The 22,019-nt window shown below is 42.8% G+C and overlaps 1 protein-coding gene across 2 annotated transcripts in view; it reads left to right on the top strand.

Moving 5' to 3' along the window:
* Positions 1–22,019, top strand: part of GRM4 (glutamate metabotropic receptor 4) — a 307,680-nt gene that overhangs the window by 197,624 nt on the left and 88,037 nt on the right. For both annotated transcript variants that reach the window (XM_083617972.1, XM_083617973.1), the window contains exon 4: positions 14,746–14,881. In XM_083617972.1, the coding sequence (XP_083474098.1) occupies positions 14,746–14,881 (136 nt within the window). The remainder of the gene's footprint in view (positions 1–14,745; positions 14,882–22,019) is intronic.

Raw genomic sequence — 22,019 nt, 5'->3', positions numbered from 1 at the left:
CTGGCAGCTCCATTGATGTGATCCCCAGGAGTCCTTGCAGAGGAAGGTAAAAAGGCCATTTTTTTGGTTTTCTGCCAAGCAGCGTGGTGAGCCCTATGAAAGTCTTAGCTTGAGCTGGAGCTGAGCACGTAGCAGATAAGCAAAGAGAACAAGGGTTGAGAGGCTAATGGAATTACATACCGCTAAACCAGCATGACGCTGCCTTCCCCTGCTGGGGATCACATTCCCTGGGCCATGCAAGGCTCTTTGAATTGGCCATGACGTGCATGATGGAACTAATATTTGGCAGAATTGGGGATCTTTGTATTTGTGGTGAACTTGAGCTAAGATGCTTCACTTCTTCATACTTGCTTAGGTTCTGACAAGGAATTAAGGTGGAGGAGAGGTTCTCTACTGCAGGACTGGGGAAGCTGTGGCCCTTTAGATCAGTGGTTCTCATACTTTTCTGTGCCATTGCTTCCTTGGTTCCATAAACTCATCCCCAGTGCCCCCTGCTAGGGATGTTGTTGTTGTTGTTTAGTCGTTTAGTCATGTCCGACTCTTCGTGACCCCATGGACCAGAGCACGCCAGGCACTCCTGTCTTTCACTGCCTCCCGCAGTTTGGTCAAACTCATGCTGGTAGCTTCGAGAACATTGTCCAACCATCTCGTCCTCTGTCATTCCCTTCTCCTTGTGCCCTCAATCTTTCCCAACATCAGGGTGGTACCACCCACTTTGGGAACCTCTGCTGGACTACAGCTCCCATCTGCTGCTGGACTACAGCTCCCATCTTCCCTGACCAATTGGGTATGCTGGACGGGGCTGGTGGGAGTTGGAGTCCAACAATATATGGAGGGCCACTGATTCCCCACCCCTGCTCTAGTACATGCCCTGGTGCTCTCAGCTTTCTGGGGTGAATGAAAACAGAGGAGATTTCAGCAGAGGAGGCAAGATCCTCAGTAAAGTTGATAAAGGTCTACTCTGGAAGATTACATTGCATAAAAGCAGTGAATTTTAACAGCCCTTGTTACAGACCACAAAATCCACTTGTTGTTGAAGCACACATTCAAGAGATGTGGAGCAGGATAATATGGAGTCTCCCCCCCTCCTTTGCCTCCAAAACAAAATAACATTTTTGTGTATATGGTAGGAAGTATTTTTATGTGGGTAGGAATGGTTGTCTACATAAATGTATGTATTTGTATGAAACTAGTGTGCATGTGTACTAGATAAATCAGAAGTATGCACACATGCAGGTGCCTGTATTTCTCCGCAAACAAAATTTGCAAACTGCTGCTGATGTTGCATCTCCCTCTTTATTGCTATGGAAACAATCAGTAAGGGATCATCCACACATCCTTTTGTGTTGTGTTTCTAGGCTCAGGTCCAGGATTTTCAGGTCCATGTTAGACTGGTTTCTTTTTTTGTCACAGGTAAAACCTGTGTTTTACCAGAGCCAAGGCAATCAGGTTTTCCATGAATTGCCATTTGCTCTGATTCAGCAGTAGAATGTGGGTTTTCCTGGAGAAAGTGCCAGGACAAAGAAAAACAAAAACCTGCTTGCATACAGACTTGGAAATCCCAGACCTGTGCCTGGAAAGCACAGCACAAAAGGAAGTGTGGATGAGCCCTAAGTTGCCAGAGCTCCTTACAAAAGCAGCCACCTCTGATGTCTGAGAGAATGCTGGTCCTAGTGTGTCTCAGGGGCTCATCAGTTGTGTAAGAGAGTTTGCTCTTCTCTGGCTGCTCAGAATCTGCTATCTGTTTTGCTTGCCTTCCTGGTCTATGTTAGTCCCAGAATCTGTTGATCCAACTCCCTCCTGCCCATCCATCTGCTTCCCCACAAGGACAAAAACAATGAATTTGGCCACACTCCCAGCCTTTAAATGAAAAGTATGAGGCACTAGCCACAGTGAGCTGCATTGCACAGACTGGCAGGTAGACTCAGTATATCAGGCATCAGTAGTGCTGCTTTTAGATATTGGCTCTCCCCTTGACCTTGGAATTTAGTGATTCAGTTTTCTGTCAAAAGAAAGCAGGACATTCTTCACTTTAGCTCTTGCTTTAGCTTTTGCTTTGGGTCTATATAGTATCCAGGCTGTGTACAAACTGTACCTTTAAAGCATGCCTGATGAATATTTACTCCTTCAAAGAATTCTGGGGACTGTAGTTTACCCCTAACAGAATTACAGTTATCAGCCATCCTTAACAAACTACAGTGTCCAGAATTCTTTGAGGGAGGGAATGTGCTTTGAAGCTGCTTTAAAGGTACAGTGTGTATGCAGCCCCAGAACCAGTGTTTTCATCTGGGCTGTGCGTGGGGCACACATAGATTCTGGAGGGTTGTTTGAGATGTTAAGCAACCAAGCTATTGTGAGTGCAGCCAAGAATAATGAGACAAGACACAAGATTGTTGACTTAACTAGGGCCATAATGGATTGGGTAGAATCCAACATAGTGCTAAGTGTACATTCCATCAGTATGAGGACTTCTACTTGCATGACAGAAAGTTCCTCCCCTCTTCCCCCAATATGCCCCTAAATCCATTTTCAGGCTTCCCACAACCATCTGGATCAAATTTGGGGAGGGTGCAGGGTGTGTCAGGAGCTGTTTTAGAGCTTTAAAGCTCAACACCAACATTTTGAGTTATCCTCTCCAGGTGTTGTTGGAATATAGTCCCAGCCAGCATGGACAATGGTCACATTAGCTACCCCTAAATTGGGCGTGGAACTTCCAAAAGAAACTGCACTAAGTCTGTTGTTGCCTCTCTTCAGAAGAGAGGCGTAATAGTAGAAGAAATGTGTATGTAAAAAAGTCTATTTCTTTCAGAGCCGGCAGTAGGCTAACTTAACATTTTTATCTTTGTGGAATTCATTCATTCTGTACTTTTCTTTCTTTCTTTTAAAAGTCATGGATGTTGCTTTTTCATTCAGGGAAGTGAAATACCAAAGCAGCTTGCAGGTGTTTAGCATGCAAATCTTGTTATTTGTGAATGGATTTAATCTAGCCTTCTTCTTTTCCTCACCTACTCCCAACAGCAAATAGAAATCTTCCTGTTCCTAGTCTGCAGACTGGAACAGGCATTCAAATTGGGAGCGGTTACTTTGCTTTGAACTGTAATTGGGGAGCCACAGTAGCTGCATTCAAAAATGCAATGCATCCATAGCCCGAGTGTTCTTTGGATGAATGTGAATAGGGACAAAACAAATATAAGTTCTACAGCTCTCGTGGTTTGAGCATGAATCTTATTATTTTGTCTCTGAGACTCAACTCACAAAGATTTGAGAACGGTAGAAGCATTCATATTTTTTTTAAAAGCAGCAATACTGGGAAAAACATGGCACGAGAACTAAAGATTCGGAATCATCCTTTTAATGAAAAAGAATTTCAAGTGTTTTCTTGTTGGAGATGCCTTCTAGGACACTGAACTCACTTCATATAATGTGGGTTGTTTTTGTGTGTGACGAAGGCTAAATTCATGGTTTCTAAATTCTATAGGCTTGTATCCAATGCCATGCTAAGTAAGCGTCCCACCAGTGCAGAGATTACTGCTTGTGCACTGGGGACCCCCCCCCCGCCCATGCACATCCTAAATCTGCTCTGGGAAGTTAGATTAGGAGGTGCACAGGGGGATGGGAGGGGGAAAGTCTCATTGTGCAAGTGGGAATCCTTGTGCAGATGGGGCGCTTACTGAGTGCTGCATTGGACATATAGAACCATAGAATCATAGAAGTTTAGGGACTACGAGGATCATCTTCTCCAGCCCCCTGCAGTATGCCACAGAAATCAGTGGGCTTCTGTTGCAACAATGCACCCTGGGAATTCCACCAGATTTTTCATAGAATCAATGCTCAAACTACGGGTCAAACTGTGGGAGTGGGACATGATTTTGGCTGAACTTGGAGCAAGTTAGAGAGTGAGTCTTGTGGATTAAATTAAGTACCCCATACCATTTATTGGTGTAAAATGAAGGTCTAAGTCAATGGACACTTCATATGAAATACGACGTTGACTTATGCAAGTCAGCACACTAGTACATCTAGCTTAAAATTGTCTACTTTAACTGGCAACAGATCTTAAGCACAGCTATGGCCAAGCCACACGATCTCAGAACCTCTTTAGCTGGAGGAGCCAGGGAGGAGCACTTAGCACAAAGAATATTCTCCAGATTCTCTAGTTTCTAGGCAAAGCCATCAGCTTCAGTTTTGACAGGATGGCAGTGGTAGATGGTACCCACATAGACTGACAGGGTAGAAGGCAGGGAGACCAACAGTAGGTGGTGCTAGAACCAAGGACAAGCAGATCCACCCCCTGAGTAGTTGCACAATAAAAATTCAGGCATGTGGGGGCTGGCTGAACGTAGACTGAGGCTGGTGGGGCAGCGCTCCATTTGCCATTCTGCCTCAGCCTCCATAGCATGATGGCCCTTTGGAAATGTGTGAGTGGCTCAACTGAGAGTTAGTAGAAGCTACTGCATGATAAAAACAAATGAAGGCTGCAGTCCTAGATACACTTATCAGGGAATGTCTAATTGAAAACAATGTGGGGCTTTCTTCTGAGTAGATCTGCATTGGCTCCCAGTACATTTCTGGGCACAATTCAAAGTGTTGGTGCTGACCTTTAAAGCCCTAAACGGCCTCAGTCCTGTATACCTGAAGGAGTGAGAACCAGTGCCGAGGGCCTTCTGGTGGTTCCCTCATTGCGAGAAGTGAGGTTACAGGGAACCAGACAGAGGACCTTCTCGGCAGTGGCACCTACCCTGTGGAACACCCTCCCTTCAGATGTGAAGGAAATAAGCATCTATCCTATTTTTAAAAGACATCTGAAGGCAGCCCTGTTTAGGGAAGTTTTTAATATTTAATGCTGTATTGTTTTTAATACTTGATTGGAAGCCGCCCAGAGTAGCCGGGGAAACTCAGCCAGATGGGTGGAGTAATAATAATAATAATAATAATAATAATAATAATAATAATAATAAATTATTATTATTATTATTATTATTATTATTATTATTATTATTATTATTATTATTATGATTGCTCTGTAAATGAACTCATGGGCCCACTGAGCTTGAGAAACCAGTCTGAAGTTCCCTGCCAGAAGTTCCCCTCCAATATTTTGATGAAAGTCTTTTAAGTGTACCCCCATCAGCACAGTTTCATGTGGCTATGCATGTGCAGAGATTGTATAGCACAGGTTTCAATCAGCAGGGCTGCACACTTTGAAAGAAAGAATCAAGTGTGCAGCAGCTGACAGCCCCGAGGTTTAATTTGCCAGCCTTTGGCACCGAGAATCGATTCCCCAAACCTAAGTCTCAGGACCAACTTCAGAGATCTGACAGTTCTAGATACAGTAGCCCTTCCAATGTTCAGTGGATGGGAAAGGTTTGGATGGATGGACACAGCAGTGCCATTAGGTTACATTAGATTCTGGACTTTGGTCTTACAGCCACTCCTCCTCAATTTAGTGGGTATTCCTTCACAATTCAAAATAAGCCAGCCCTGCTGTGAGTTGCTCATTCTGCTGTGTGGGGCCCTGGGCTTCTGCCCCCCAATCCTGTTCCAAGTGCACCAGTAAATTGTCATGGATAGTGGACTTGTCACTTGTGTGAACAGTCCGTGAACAGTAGGCAGCCAGAGCCACATATATTTCTCTCTCTCCCTATATCTATATTTCTACTTTTCCAGATGATGTTGGAAAGACATGGGAATAAGACATACTAAATAGAAACTTCTTGTAAATCTGGGAAGTAGTGATACATGGGAAGAAGTGGGAGAATAAATCTCACTTTATAAGAATTTTAGTCGTCATCTCCCCTCCTTGGTAAGAAGGAGCGAGTAGCAGGAGAATGCAGAGATCAATAATTCACTGTGATTCAGTATTGAAAAAGGAAAGCCCTCAAGATACTTTGCCCTTTCTGATTAATACGAATGTTCACGGGGCCAGGATCTAAGAGTTACTCAGCTGAGAATTCCCCAATGCATTTCCTATGCTTCAAATTCGGAAGATTCTTTTGAACGGGGAGAGAGGCAAGGAGATGCCCCCACTTCTGTTTCCCATTCCGTTGCTAGTTCTGTTTGTTGTGTGTTTGTGTGTGTTTGTGCATGTGTGTGTGCTACTCCTCCCCTGTTGGTTCCCTGAGTAATGTCTCTTGGTCACGCTCCAGCATGACAGCCCTGGAGCATGACATAATTCTCAGAGCTGGCTTTTATATACATTGGTGATGATAATGTATACAGAAAGCCTGTCTGTGGTTCTTGTGCACACAGCTAAATCCCCTTCCCCTTTCTTCAAGTTTTGCATTATGATATCAATTAATAAAATGTAAAGTTCAAAATAACAACAACCCCAGATGAAAAAAGATTTACATAATATATCAAAGGCATTAAAAGCTAAATCCCCAGAGCTGTCTGACTCTCAAACAGATCTCTTCTTTATCTTTCTTCTGCACTAGCCTGCTAACATACTCTTCTTGTCTTCGTATTCTGTCCACCCTCACCAGTGCACAGGGATTAAGCCAAGGTGTTGAGATGGATAGCTATGGACTCTTAACTTTTATAGCCTACAGCCTAATATAAGGAACACACAGGCATTCTGTAACGAGTTTCCTGCCTGACAAACTGCCTTGGAAGCTGGCGCCAGAGATAGGAGGGTCCTGATTCTTCATTGCCTGTGCATGGACGCGCAACGTGTTTAATCCTTTCGCACCACCACATGGCAGCTGGATGCATTCCAGGTTGGATGCTGTGACACACAGAGCTGCACAAACAAGGGACATGTTCCTGGTATCCTTTTATCTCCATCAGACATCCATGTACTAACGCAGGAAGCTGTCCTGATGCTGAGGTTATCCAGCCCCAAAGATATGTAGGATTCCAGTGAGACTGACACCAGATATCCAGAGGTGCCTTACACCTCTTGTTCTGCCTTGCTTAGTCCCACAAATAAGCGTGGTGTGGGCATTCCCTGTGCCTGTGTCCTTGCACAGGGGCTGGGGCTGCAATTATCATTTGATGGCATGCTAATCATGTCATCCATCAAGCAGCACAATAGCCTTTTAATCATAAATAGGGATGTACAAACCTGCCTCGGTCCATTGTGTCAGTCATTCCCACTTCAGGTATTTTCTGTTCTGCTGCAAGCCGTTTTGTTTTTTCAAACATTTGCCTTCCATTTTATTGTTCACTGATATGGAAATACAGTTTTGTTTTTGTTTTTTTACATAGCACACAAATGTATCTCGGCTATCAGCAGATATTTGCAAATCAATTACCTTACCTGTGTGTTCCCTTTCAAAGTTAATGAATTTTCACAGAAGTAGCCCTGTTAGTCTTTTGCAGCAAAACACCCAAAGAGTCGTGTGACACCTTAAAACCAAAGTTAATGAAGTAGCTAATGACCCATCAGAAACCCATCTATGGCTGCAAAATTAACCATGCCTACTTAGATGGAAGCTGCATTGAATTCTGCAGAGCTTACTTTCATGTAAGTGTGGTTAGGATTGCAGCCTATCTTACTAACTTAATTTCACAGTTCAGTATAAACTTGTCATACTGTCTCATTTCCCTCACTCAGGCATCGGGGGGGGGGGACAATTTCGCATCCTGTTAATGTTTTGTTCATTTTGTCCTGGATTGCATGAATCCTGTGGGTATATTAAAACATTTTACAGGCATTCTCCTATGTTTTTACTGTTTGTAGTAAACATGTTTTTGTTTTTCAAAACCTTGAAATCCTCTTTTTATGCCAATGTATTCCTGCCCTGTGAAAAGTATTATGATGAATGCTCAGTTTTTAAATCTACAGTACAGTACAAAGGCATTTGATTACGTGCATAGAGGCTGCTTGTAGCAAATAACAAGTTTTAAGTCAATAAAACTTCAGGCGGGAAAGAGGAAAAGAATTTGAAATTTAATTTTAGTTTTATAGTAAGGTTTGGGGGATGGATGAGTTATCAAACATGAGCAGTCACATCAAGATGTTGACAAAGAGGTTCAAACTTTAACAGAAGAGCACAGGAACAAAGAAGTTCACTTCTTTTCATGTAAAAAGAACAATAATGAGCAATATTTTTCATTGTTGTTGTTTTTTAAATCACAGTAGGAAGCATATTAAGACTGAAATCCTCAAGCCTCCTTGAATTCAATCTGATTTACGTCTGAGTAGACATGGGGAAGTATGGGAAAAGTTCCAGTAGCAGAAGGATTAGCACTAGTGCAATGTGAATTGACCCCTCTCTTCCTGCATCAACACCATCCCATGCCTTTTCTGGAGATACCCCAGAACAGACTTTGGGGGCACACAGAGGGAGAGCAGGGAAGAACATTCTGTTGCCCAAGGAGAAGTTGTTGTGCTAATGTGTCCTGGTTCCCACTTGATGAAGAACTCAAACTCAGATTGTGGTTTCTACCAAAATCTTAATACTCAGCTCAGTGCGCTACATAGGCAAAATGCTGTTCAAAGGCACAACAGGTGCTACACAAGCAAATATACTGCTCTGACAATGGCACACACTCTACAACTCCACCATAAGGGAAAGGAACAAACACAACTCAGCATGGCAAGTGACTCTGAGCCTCAGATTGAGGGAGCAACCTAACATTTCTCCAAGACAACTCTGGAGGCAGAGTTGCTTGCATGATCAGCAAAGTGGATGAATCAGAACCAGCCTGTAACATCTCTGAAGGTGGAGGTGGAGCCTGTGCCTTGTGCTGCAGGGACTGGTGGGGAAATGGGATGAGGTGAGGGAAATCCCTCCCTCAGGATCCTCTTCCTTGGGTTCTCCCCATTCGGATAGAGACCTTTCCAATCCACGGGAACCCTCCCTGGGGTTATCTGTCAGTCATGCCTTTTCTCTGTCTTGGCTCGGCCAGCACCCTACCATGACATCATGGAACATTCACCTTAACTATCATGTATACAATCCCTGGTTAGAATTGTAGTCTTGGGCTACTTCTGGCAACAAACAACACTTCGGAATATCAGCAGTTACGTCAGTGAATATGCAAATAATGTATAACACCAAGCTGTTTCTATATGTATATGTGTATCTATTTATGTATAATGTGTGCCTGTAAAAATATCATTTGCTGCAGAGAACTAAGGCGAAAAGCATCCATAGTAAGAGCTGCAACGGGGGTTGAAAGGGCAGGTGTAAATCTACAGAGCAGTCTGTTTTCAATGGATTCCTCTGACATTCCTAATCATAAGCATGTAGCCATTAGCAGCGCATAAGGAACTTGCATGTGATGAGCTTGTCTTTCCATAACTGCCTCTTTGCAAGTGTCATTATTTGATAAGTTTGGATTGCCTCCATTGATGTTTACTAGGACAAGATGCTAATCAAGCTCTGTGACAACTGATCTCCTTGCAATTGTCATTTCAAACAATTGGCTATTGTGTGATAAAACTGGGAAGGAGCAGATGCCTCCTTGATGATGGGCTGCTGCCTTTCCCTACTCGTTATTCCAAAATAATTAAAATATCCCAGAGTTTGGACCTTGTGTTTGCCTTATAAATAGTTATTGCTCATGGTTATTCATGAGCTGCTCTCCATTAACCTCTTACCTCTAGGGGTTCTTCCTGCCATAGAGAAACCATCTCCCCACTCATTTGCTGTCAGTTTTGCTAACAAGATTTATTTCTTTTTTGTGTTTATTTGTGCAAATGATGTTTGGATAAAAGGACTGAGATGGTGGCTACATCATACTGAAGTTGTAGCTCTGATATGTCAAAATATGGGATGAGTAATCAGGATATTCACTGTGGATGGTGTGTAGGGCAAAATGACCCAGTGAGGCTGATTCCCTCAAGCTGAATGAGAGGTTGGAAAGTGGGAGTCCCAAATGCTTTATTATTCTTATTATTGAAAAAGAGGGACATTTGTGAAAATGTAAATCTGGGGCTCCCAACATGGTGACTCTGGACACTATAGACCACCAGAAAGCCCCCTTTTTGCTCCAAACAGCTCCCTGCCCCTCTTTAATTTTATATAATTTTAATGAGGGTTTTCTGGAGATTGTTTGGTTGAGCAGGTTGCCTTTTTATGCAATGCCTGCTTTTACTTGTGTATGTTGTCTGGTTTTAGTTAGTGGGGTGTGTTCTGAACATCACCAGTCTTCCTCTGTGCAAAGTGGTGCCCATGAGAGTTCTTAGATTTCCTGGGCCCCAAATGGTTGAAGTTCCTTGTGTAAAGAAATGCTGTCCAACCATGAGCATGTGAGCTCTGTGGCTGAAGCCCCTTCCTTTCAGTTTCTTCAGGAATCCATTGCAGTCTCTCACTCTCTGGCAATGGATTTCTCCAGGACCACTTCCAAGACTGGTAGACCCCTTTCCATTCACATCTCTGCAGTAGTAGCTGTTTTATGGCAAGTCATAGATGTCAGCCCACAGCAACAGGGCAAGACGGGATATTTTTCCTGGGACAGCTCAGTCAGTGGTACCAGGATTGAGCTCTACTCTGGGCAAAAGATTCCTTCAGTACAGGGGGTTGGACAGGGGGTTCCAGCTCTTGTTTAGTCATTTAGTCGTGTCCGACTCTTTGTGACCCCATGGACCAGAGCACGCCAGGCACTCCTGTCTTCTACTGCCTCCCGCAGTTTGGTCAAACTCATACTGGTAGCTTCGAGAACACTGTCCAACCATCTCGTCCAGCTCTATGATTCCATTAATCTGGTCTCATATTTTCAGTTTTACTATAAGCAGGATTTCATCTAAGCCAAGGTTTAGCCCTGGAACTTGTTCTGAAAAGCCAAGATATAGCACTGGCATATATAAAACGTTCTTAAAGATAAGAATACTGTTCCATATATATAGAACTTCCACTTCCAAGTCTGAAAATTGAGGATGGTCTGCAATCCTGAGACTACTACTTGCTGGCAAATTTGATCTGCAGTACCACTCTTTATTTTCTTTTTAGAAATAAAGCTCTGATGTGTGGCTGCTGATCTCCTTGGCATCAGCACCAACTAATAAGGTTACTGATAAGGCCTACAGAACAATTTATACACAGAGCCTTTTGCTAGGAGGACTAGCTATTATTTCCTTGTATTCTTTCTCAATCTTTTCCTGATGGAAAGAAAGGCTCCCTTTCTGCAGGTAAAATGTACTGTGGGGGCAGGCCTCTGGAACAGCAACCCTATGCTAATTATTCTGACCTTTGCATAAATAGGGATTCTTTTGTGGCATATGAGCAGCAGCCCTGTCATTTCCTATGCAAATTGAGACTATCAATTATATCCAGAAGGTCCTGAAACATTTCATCATCTCCTGTCTCATATATTTGCTCCCTTTTCATCTGATTGGCCACTGCAAAAGTTCGCACAGAGCAGGAGCGGCTGGTATTTTTGCAAAGGCCGGAGCAAACAGATGTTGAGGGTTAAGTCTCAGCGAGCCAGAGCATCCAGCTCATCCAGCTATCCTTTCAGTTTTCTGTCTTGATTTTCAGAAATTGTTTTTAATTAGCTGCTTCTACAGAACCCTCAGGAGCGGTCAGGTTTAAAGGTTCTCATTGCTGCAGCCCAGAGGTCAAATTGATCCAGGAAAAACTGCAGTAAAGCTGGCAATGGAGTTTGCAACATCCCATCTCCAAAGGGGAAACAGATACTTAGAGGAGGATAACTAAAACTTTTTACTACGGATTTTTTCCACCAGTAATATAAAAACTGGGTATGTAGCATGCTACCGTTTTGTTCCCACAATTAGCTCACATCTTATAATACTAAGCTACACAAAGATCCACAAAGAACAGTAAGACAGGAGAGTTATACTTAATACTTGATGAGGAAGGAGTGTAGCTCAGTGGCAGAGCACATGTAGAAAGTTTAAAACCTGGTATCTCCAGCCAGAACTGGAAAAGACTCCTTTCCAAAATCCCACTGAGCTGCTGCCAGTCAGAGTTGACTGGCTTGCTGTGTCAGTGTGTCTGTGCAGCCACAGCCCAACTTGCCACTGCCTTGCCCAGCTAAGCTGTAGCAAGAGCAGTGCTGGGAGGGCTGTTCTGCAGCTCTATCCCAACGCAGGAGCCACTTGGATGAACGTTCTAACTTGGTATAAAGCAACTTCCCATGAGTATGAATCTGGATTGCCTATCTGCAGGAGTCTCACAGTCTTCCAAGATGAATCAGCTCTAAGATCAACTGCCTGGATTACTCATACCCCATTATGAGTAAGCGTAGGAATGCAACCTAGGATCTATCCATGTGAATCTCCTTATAAATGGATTTCTTTTTTTTTAAAAAATGTCATGTACTAAGAACTGTATTCAAGTGAGTCCACTTGGGTATATAAATTGACTGTTATCTGCCTCTCTGAGGCCCCCAAGACCCCCACCCCAGTAAATAACTCCACACGGACACATATATTAGTTTAAATTATTGGGCAAAGTTCTGGCCACAACTTTACTGATTACAGAAAAAGTGAGTGGTGTTGGCTTAGGCATTGGCAAGAGACTATAACTGACTCTTGCCTCTCTGGCTGGCAGGCTGAAAGGGTAAACACAAAATGAGGGAGCAACAAAACCAACCAAAGCTCGGGGTTCCTGTGGTCCTGGCATGGCCCTAGCCCCCCAAGCGGACTTCGGATGAGATCCAGGACCCCCAGAATCCTTTACCGGAATACCCTATTCCTGGAGGGGCAGGTGATGGCCTCCCCTCCCCTCCCCCACATTTCAATAAGCCAATGCCTAACTGCCAAAACTTCCAAGTTGTGACAATTGCTGAGGGGGTAGGCGAAAACCAAGTGGCTATAGCCAATCTGCCAAATGGAAAAAATTCCTACTCAGCCCTTGTTCCAAAGCAGGTGACCCAAACCAAAGCAAGACCAAAGCGACACTGCCTAACATCAGGGAGGGAGGGAGGGCGGGTGTCCGGCAGCACGAGGCAAGTGCCCCAATTACTTCGCGCTGCTGCATTTACAAACCCCAGGAATCACGCCACCATACGTGATTCAGGGAGCTCAGGCTTAATTACGCCCCTAACAAATTTTAACCCTTGCAGGGGTGTCCTAGGGGCCCTCATGCAACCAGGACCCTCAATAAGGAGGATCCCATTTATCCTGTTCTTGCACACACACACATATACTGTATATTTTCTAAGCACATGGGTGCACTTGTTAACAAGCAAGGTAAGCAGCATGTCTTGGCAGGACAGTCCCCACTTTCATTTAGATAAAATAAATGTTACTACTAGGGAATAATGGTGCAGGGTAACAGGTGGCGGGCTGGATATGTGACAGGCAGCCTGGAGACATGGTGGTTGAAAGAGGTATGCCTAGTAGGTGATGGACTGAGAATCAGGAATGCGAAAGAATGTAAGGAGAATGAGGCTTGCACAGAAAGGGCAGAGGGGGCGGGGAAATGAAAGTGGGGGCCCAAGGAGCCAAAGGGACATAGCATTGCTATATCCAAAATGTGCTAAGCCCCATTTACTGCATGCAGAGGCATTGCGTGTAGAAAAGGGGTCCTTGGCTGGATGCTTGACATGCATGGAGACATCCGATGAAGCTGAAGATTGGAAGCCTCAGAACAGACAAAAGAAAGTACTTCTTCATACAATGCATGGGGGTTGCTGGGTTTGGTTTTTTTTGGCTTTTAAAGAGGATTAGACATACGGTATTCATGGAAGATAAGGTTATCATCAAGCCTCAATGGCAATGTTCTATCCCCACTGTCAGAGGCAATGGAATATCAGTAGCTAAGAACCACAAGTGCTGTTGCTCTCAGGTCCTGCTTTTAGGTATCTGGCTGGCCATTGTGAGAACAGGATACTGCTCTAGATCAACTGCCTGGATTGGACTGATCCAGCAGAGTTCTTATTGTGTTCTTATGCATGCATTAGGTACATGTGGAACTCTGCAGGGAAAACCTATGTGCACAGTCATTTATGTGCATATGCTTTCTGCATGGACTGGAACCCTTCATGCCTGGGGTTCCAGTTTGTGCAGAAAGCCTATGAAAATAGAGATCTGCACTCACCAGCTTTCTTCTGCATACACCCATGCTTTAGATGTAGGCATCAGCAGTGGGGCCAAAAGCCACACAACCATAGGGATGATTTTGGGGTGTGACTCCATGGTAATACCACTAAATGTGATTCATGTGAGGGGGTGATGGTGATGGTATACAGGCTACTGTAATGTTTAGATTTTCAGAGATGTTGAATTCTGCCAATTATGGCTTCTATTGTCTCTGCATCGTTGTGACCTGGCAACTCTAAGAGGGCATTAAAAGGAAGAGAGTGAATTACACATATTGATTTGAACTAACCTGCCCATTCTTTACCTACAGGCATTTTGTCAGTAATGCAGTAATCAAGGTTAGAAAAATCAGATGATGCACCTGCGTGTGTAAAATAATCCAGGTCTGAATGAAACTCCAGAGCAATTATAGGCCATTACTATTGGAGAAGAACCTGATGTGCAGCCTTTTAGGTTTCCATTCATGTCATTCTATGTAGTTTTCATGGTTGCATCCAGGCATTTAAAACGCAGGTGAAATTTGGCGTTAGCTGCATGTCTTATGTAATCATCTTGGGGCTTGCTCACATATGCATGCTCATCAAGGTCCATCACTCATATCTCCTCCTATATTTGAGTTACATCTACTGACATGGAAAGGTCATCAGCATGGGCTATGGCAGGATGTGCCCTGGGTGGCTTCCTTTAGACCACCCATCTGGGCTGTAGCAAAGGAGCCCAGGCTTTGGATTGCTTGGTAATTTTTCCATTCCAAGGCCTCTCTAATGATGCCATTTTTTTCCCAACTACAGGGAGTGTGTGTGTGGCACAATCAGTCAAGATCCCCCGGGAGCCCAAGGCAGGAGAGTTTGATAAGATCATTCGGCGCCTCTTGGAAACATCCCATGCCCGAGCCGTCATCATTTTTGCTAATGAAGATGATATCAAGTAAGAAGGTCATGGTCTGGTTTGAGGGTCTGTGTGGGAAGCAGGGAGAAAGACAGTGTGTGGGTGGGGAGAGAAGGGGAAGGAGAAGAACAAGAGAAGAAGGCAAAATGTTCCAAATACATGTTCCTTTGTTACTCTCTCCTGATGTGTCACAGAACATGAGTGTTCTTCACAAAGAATGAGTGTCCTTGTTGTTAATGAACAAAGTGGACACTGTATCTGGGTCACTGTGCCCTCCAAATTTGCATCCCACTTCTGCATTCTCTCCAGGTCCTCAATATGCCTACCTGTGCAGTAGCTTAGTATTATGCAGATAGATAGAGGTGAAATAAGCTATTGCTGTGTTGGACAGTTTTAGTTTTTTCACCCCAACCATTCTCCATCAACTAACAAGAAAAGAAATCACATTGAAAATGATCAAAGGGAAGAGAAACTTTTCGTGAAATCCTTGTGGGTGGGGTACAGGGCTTTTGTTCCATTTACCTTTCTTCTGGAGTTGTTGAAGGGTTCAGTGACTGTCCTTTCATTTTACAAATCTGCTCTCCAGCGGTCTGCATTCTGCAGCTTTCCCAGATACCTACACCTATGCTATTCTCAGCTTTGTGTTCCTGTAAGTACAAAAAGACAGGGCGGCAGCATACTTTGTGTCTAACAGTTGTACATTGCTGCTGGTTTTTTAAAGTACAGCCTTTGTACTTTTAAAGAAATTAGTGGAGATTTTTTTTTTAATGTAAAAGGAATAGCTTCCCTTACAAACAAAAATTAGTAAGTGCACCCATCTCAGACACTTGGTGGTAGGGAAAGAGCAAAAATTTGATTAAGATCACATTCAAAGGAGAGTCTATGTAATTCACAATATCCGATATAATATGTAAACTGAAATATAGCCATCCTTTGAAATTTGCACTTCTCTGAATTTTGCAATGCTCTTTTCCAGCCAGGTACAGACATGGATATACTAGTGTGATGTGCTCAAAGAAAACCCACTTCTTAGCTAAAATAACATTTGAAATTTGCATTATTTTAGGTGAAATTGCTTTTAAAATAATTTTAATTAAAAGAAAATTATAGATGGGTGCACTGCTAAGCAGATTCCTGCATGCATGCCCCGTTTGTGCAAACTTAACACATTCAAATCAACAAATTGGGAGGCAGGTACAAAGAGAAAAGGAACACCTACAGGTATGGACAGGAACAAGTGTATTTGATCTTCAACTGCAAATGCAATTGTATGCATGGGTGGACTAATGAGATCAAATTCGAAGAAGGAAAACATGGATTCCACGCAAGATCCAGCTCTTGTATCATTTATGATACTGTAAGATATTTCAAAATGGCTTGGAACTTGATAATGGGCTTCCCATTAGAATTCCAGTTTCTGATAAAATAAAACCCAGGTCTTCTGATGCTTGTCTTTTGATACAGCTGTTATAAATCATTCCCTCTCAAATGTAAAACTGCTGTTATTTTAAGTTTAAATAGCCTGATTTTGCAGCTACTTATTCAACATGCCTATTTTATAGTTTGTTTTTATCTTTTAATTTTTATCAGTTGTTATAATTGTTCTTTCTGTTTAATACACATTACAACATGGAATAATAGCAAAAAAACTTTGTCAAATATAGCCTGATTGCTTTTGTGAAAATGTTAAAAGTTCTTGTTATTTTTACTTTTAAAAATCGCAGTTCAAAAAAATAATATTGAAACTCTTCCATTTTATAATTACCACCAAAATTCTTATTTTTGTAAGAGATTATAATGCCTGACTCCATGGAAATTTCCTGCAGTCGTACAAAACTAAAGTTGATGTATTCTGATTAGTCGCTGGAAGTCAGAATATGGTCCATTCCAACAGAATAAGTGGGACTCTTAATGAAGCGCAAGAAAAACCTAAGAGTACACAATACTTCTGTTTTGATTTGATATTTTTGAGCCTAGCAATTTGCACTGAGTTACACCTGATTTTGCAAGTGTCTAATTTATTAATCAGCAAACATTATGCAAATGTGAGTAAACTGACATTTTCAATCAGTTTACATCAAATATGCAAACAATCTAAGTTCCTGGGAAGCTGGCTAATAGATATGTCTGAAACCCAGACAGTTACACTCGTTTACTCCCAGCAAAATCAGAGATTTGCCTCGCAGTGTAAATGGCAAGCACCATTAAACAGGGATTTGTAAACATTTACCTATCTGAAAACAGTCTGTAAGCTGGAGAATTGCACCCTGTTGGCTGTAGCTTATACACATCTGGAGACTCTGTATTTTTCATGCAGTGATAGGGTGAGGTTTACTGCTGAGCCAGATGCCTCTCTTGGGACTTAGCCATGTGATCGTTTCTTGAGTCATGAAAGCACTCTGTGTGTGTGTGTGTGTGTGTGTGTGTGTGTCTGTCTGTCTGTCTGTGTGTGTTTGCAAATGTGTGTTTTCTGGATACCACCCGGTGCAGATCATCAGAGCTTTCACGATTCTTCAGCCTGCATAAACTTTCCATCTCATATTGATTTTCATGCTTGCTTTTCAAGGCTTCCTTCATTCTCATAGCGCTAAATAAATGCAGCTGCAAAAAAAAAGGTGATACAGCTGTCCGATAGGGCCACCAAGAGGTGGTGGTCCGCATTGCTAATTTCCTCTAAATTTAAGAAAGAAGAAGAGTTTGGATTTGATATCCCGCTTTATCACTACCCGAAGGAGTCTCAAAGCGGCTAACATTCTCCTTTTCCTTCCTCCCCCACAACAAACACTCTGTGAGGTGAGTGGGGCTGAGAGACTTCAGAGAAGTGTGACTAGCCCAAGGTCACCCAGCAGCTGCATGTGGAGGAGCGAAGACCCGAACCCGGTTCACCAGATTATGAGTCCACCGCTCTTAACCACTACACCATACTGGCTCTCGCCCCTGTGCTCCTGGCCCAGCATAGTGGAGGCCGGCATTGTTTTTGTGGGTTCATCCCTTCAGATTCAGACAGGAATCCTCACTTTTTGAAGCTGTAGTGCTAAAAGCAGTGAAGTAATTTGTGGGTGAAATATGGGCTAGGGAGAAAAATCGGAGTCTTTATGATCTTCTGGGTAGCTCAGCTGGTTAGAGTATGGTGGTGATAACACCCAGGTTGCAGGTTCCATCCCCATATGGGACAGCTGCATATTCCTGCATCACAGGAGGTTGGACTAGATGATCCTCAGGGTCTCTTCCAACTCTGCAATTCTATGATTCTATCTTCTTGCCTTTCTTGATTCCCCTTCTCTGGGCTCGCATCACACCTGTTGCCGGAAAAAGGTGAAGGAGATTAAATTATGCATGCAGAGCACACACAGCTCAAAGAAAGCAATATTATGCCACAAAACGAAGTGAGTTAACACTCTTCATGAGTGAGAGATCCTGGGCTCCTCCAGATGATTTGTTTATTGAACATTCAGCCTGATCTGCTAGCACAAAGCTTACACATGGAGGTTAGATTTTTTTTTATTTTAATGTAGTGATTGTTCTGATTCTCTGGCACAGTTTATATGTCTTCCTGTTAATCGTTTGTTCACCTCACACTTTTGAGTGCCTTTCCCCATCACTTTCCTATCTGCAAAAAGTTCATTTTTTAAAAGAATGTGGTTTCATTGCAATAGGGCAACAGAGCACTTTAGTTCACATTAATTGTGGAAACCTAAATTTCCAGTATGTGCCTGAATCTCTCCTACAAAATATTGACTGACTGAAGGTGACCCCTCTCCTCCAGAACCTTGAAAATGGTTCACCCTTCTCAGATCACCTGGCCTGTAGACGCAACTCTTGTTAGTACAGGTTTGTTCTTGTGTGATGTAAAGCATCCCAAGTATTTCTGTTACTGCTGTTTTCCTCATATTCAAATTATCCCATAGCTGAGAAGTTCAGTAGGTGGTCCTGAGCCAATCTCTTTCTCAGCCCAAACTACTTTGCACGGTGCTGTGAAGATAAAAAAGAGGAGCATGTACACACGCACACACACACACAGAGCTCCTTGGAGGAATGATGGGATAAAAATTCAGTTCAATAAAAAAAACCCAGAGGTGTAAAGCACTGAAAAATAGTGTTTTCTGTTGTCTGCAGCTCTCATCCATTGTCTTTAGTGGAGATGTGCTGATTTATACAAGCTGAGAGAGGGAGCGAGGGTTTGGGGAATGACTGGTGGAACATATCCAGGCTGCTCAACTCTGTGAGACTTTCATCTGAGCAACCCATTGAACTCTACTTTAATGCTGGCAAAATTACTGTCTCATCTTGGCAGCTGTTATGTGCTGGGTTTAGGGATGCTTGACAAATTTAAGAAGAGCCCTGTTGGATCAGACCCCAAGGCCCATCTAGTCCAGCTTCCTGTCCTCACAGTGGTCAGGCAGATGCCTAAGAGAAACCCACAAGCGCAACATGACAGCATTCTCAGCACTCTCCTCAAATTTGATCCTCTTCAGTTTTAGTGAGAATCTGACCTGCACTTCCCTGAAATGGAATTTTGCAACACAGTCCTTGGAGAAAAAAATGCAGCAACTGCATTTTGAAACTCATATTTTGCAATAAAATACATCTAGGAATGTGCCTCTTCAGAGAAAAATACATTCAAAATATACATGTAACTTACCTACAGAGAAAAGGCAGATAATAGGTAACATGATGGAAATTTCCAGAATTATGCATGGCATGGAGAAAGTGGATAAAGATTTTTCTTCATCTCTGCCTTAGACCACACTTGGAATATTGTGTCCAATTCTGGGCACCACAATTTAAAAAGGATGTTGACAAGCTGGAACATGTGCAGAGGAGGGCAACCAAGATGATCAAGGGTCTGGAAACTAAGCCTTATGAGGAGCGCTTGAAGGAGCTGGGGATGTTTAGCCTAGAAAAGAAAAGACAGAGAGAAGATATGATAGCCATCTTCAAATATCTTAAGGGCTGTCACATGGAGGAGAGAGCCTGCTTCTTTCGAGGGTAGGACTCAAACCGATGGCTTCAAGTTGCAAGAAAGGAGATTCCGACTAAACATTTGGAAAAACTTTCTGTTCGGCAGTGGAACAGACTCCCACGAGAGGTGGTGGACTCTCCTTCCTTGGATGTTTTTAAGCAGAGGCTGGATGGCCATCTGTCATCGATGCTTTAGCTGATATTCCTGCATTGCAGGGGGTTGGACTAGATGAACCTTGGGCTCCTTCCAACTCTAAGATTCTATGATTCTATGAACACTAAGCTGAATATTGGAAGTTTTAGGACAGATAAAAGAAAGTACTTCTCCAACAAGCATGTAGTTAAGCTATGAAGCTCACATCCACTGGAGACAGCGATGGCCACCAATGTGGATGACTTTAAAAGAGGTATTGACAAATTCATGAAGGATAAAATAATGGTTACTTGCCATGATACCTCATGCCTGGATGAGTAATGCTTCTTAATTCCAGTTGCTGGAAACCTCAGAAGTGCATAGGTCCTGCTTGCAGGTTTCCCCACACACAGGTCACTGTGAGAACAGGATTCTGGACAACTGTAGGTGGGCAATTGATCTAGACTTGGAGACTTTTCTTATGTCCTTTCAAATGTTTTTCCGTCTAATCTGCCCAACCGTTTTATGACTTGGTGTTAGAAGGCCTGCCTTACACGTGACCATTTCAGTTTTCGACTGCAACACTGACCTACTAGGTGACCTTGAGCGATTCCAGTCCACTTCCTTGCCTCTATTCTCTCTCCCACCCACACACTGTAGGTTCATCAGGCCAATGAATAGCTTTTATTAAGTGTCACAACACAATACAATGGTTTTTTGAGGTGCTGCTGTAATAGAAATAATTGATGGTGTAGTAAGAAGAGCTGGAGCTCAATTGGAGCTAGGCTCACTGCACAATAACTGCCATGATCTCTCTCTTTCTTTTATCCAGATCACCACCACATTTGCTCTTTCCCCTTGTCTGATTCAATTTATTTCCCCTCCCCCTGCATTCCAAAAATACTTCCCTTTCCCTTAGGGCTCTGGCATGTCTGTCATTCAAGTCTTGCTGTCACTACTCCCTTAATTGTTTTTTAATCAACCTTGCTATTGACAAAGTCTCCATTGATCTGCCGAACACCCTTTTCTTTGTTTTGCTCCTTTACTAGCTCAGTTGCTATACACTCACCACCAATTTCAGTCCCATCCTCTTCATTCATAGCCTTCTGCTTTTCTTCTTCTTCTTTTTAACCTAAGGCCAGGGACTCAGAAGTGTTGGTAGGTGAGTAATGCAGCTCAAGGCTCTCAGAATACTGCTCATTTATTTCTCAGGTTCATTTTTACATCTGCTTATTTAATTTGAAAACAATAGCATTATAAGCTGTCACATTCAGTGCTGTTGAAGTAATCTTATGAAATCATACATGCACTTCAATAAAGAAAGAAAGAAATCTAAGAACCGGTAACTGATCAAATTAAACATCGTAGAACATCAATCAGCCTTGATTACAGAAGTAACATTTGTTGCTTTATTTGTTGTATTCCTGAGGGTCTCAGCTCCCTCTGACTGATCTTAAGGCAGGGTCTCCATCTCTCTCCATCCCTTCTCATGCACTTCTGTGGGTCATGCTAAATTCCTTATCCTTGCCCCCCCCCAAAGTTAAGGAATAAGGTGCCTCTGAATACAAGATCAGCCCAGGAATTTGTACCAGAACCAGCTCCTAAGTCCCACTCCTGGTTTCCCACAAGTTTTTTTTTTCCAGCAACCCAGCTAATTTTATTTTATTTATTATTTATTAATATTATATACTGCCCTTCATTTAAGGATCACAGGGCAGTTTATAGTATAAAAACACAAAAAGACATAACATGATAAACAAAACAATACCCCCCCCCCATTTTAAAAGGCCATGCATTGTGTAACTAGTCAAATGCCTGGGATAAAAGGAGTGTTTTCACCTGGCACCTAAAGGTATGTAATTTAGGTCTGTCAGGTGGGAACTACTGCACTTCTGGTTTATGAGGAATGGGCTGAATAGATTCTTCTAGGTTGGTTTTGAAGAGAGAGAAGAAATGAGATGGCCAGTTAAAACTTAATACAGAATCTGTGTTTGGATCCACATTTATCTGAAGCTCTAAGGATGAGTGAATGTAGCAAATATATGTTGTGCAGTGGTAATCAGCAGTTGGATGCACAACCTT

Source organism: Podarcis filfolensis (genome assembly GCF_964270895.1).
Source record: "Podarcis filfolensis genome assembly, chromosome: 6".
NCBI classification, from domain to species: Eukaryota; Metazoa; Chordata; class Lepidosauria; order Squamata; family Lacertidae; genus Podarcis; species Podarcis filfolensis.
This window is presented reverse-complemented; position numbering and strand designations above follow the sequence as displayed.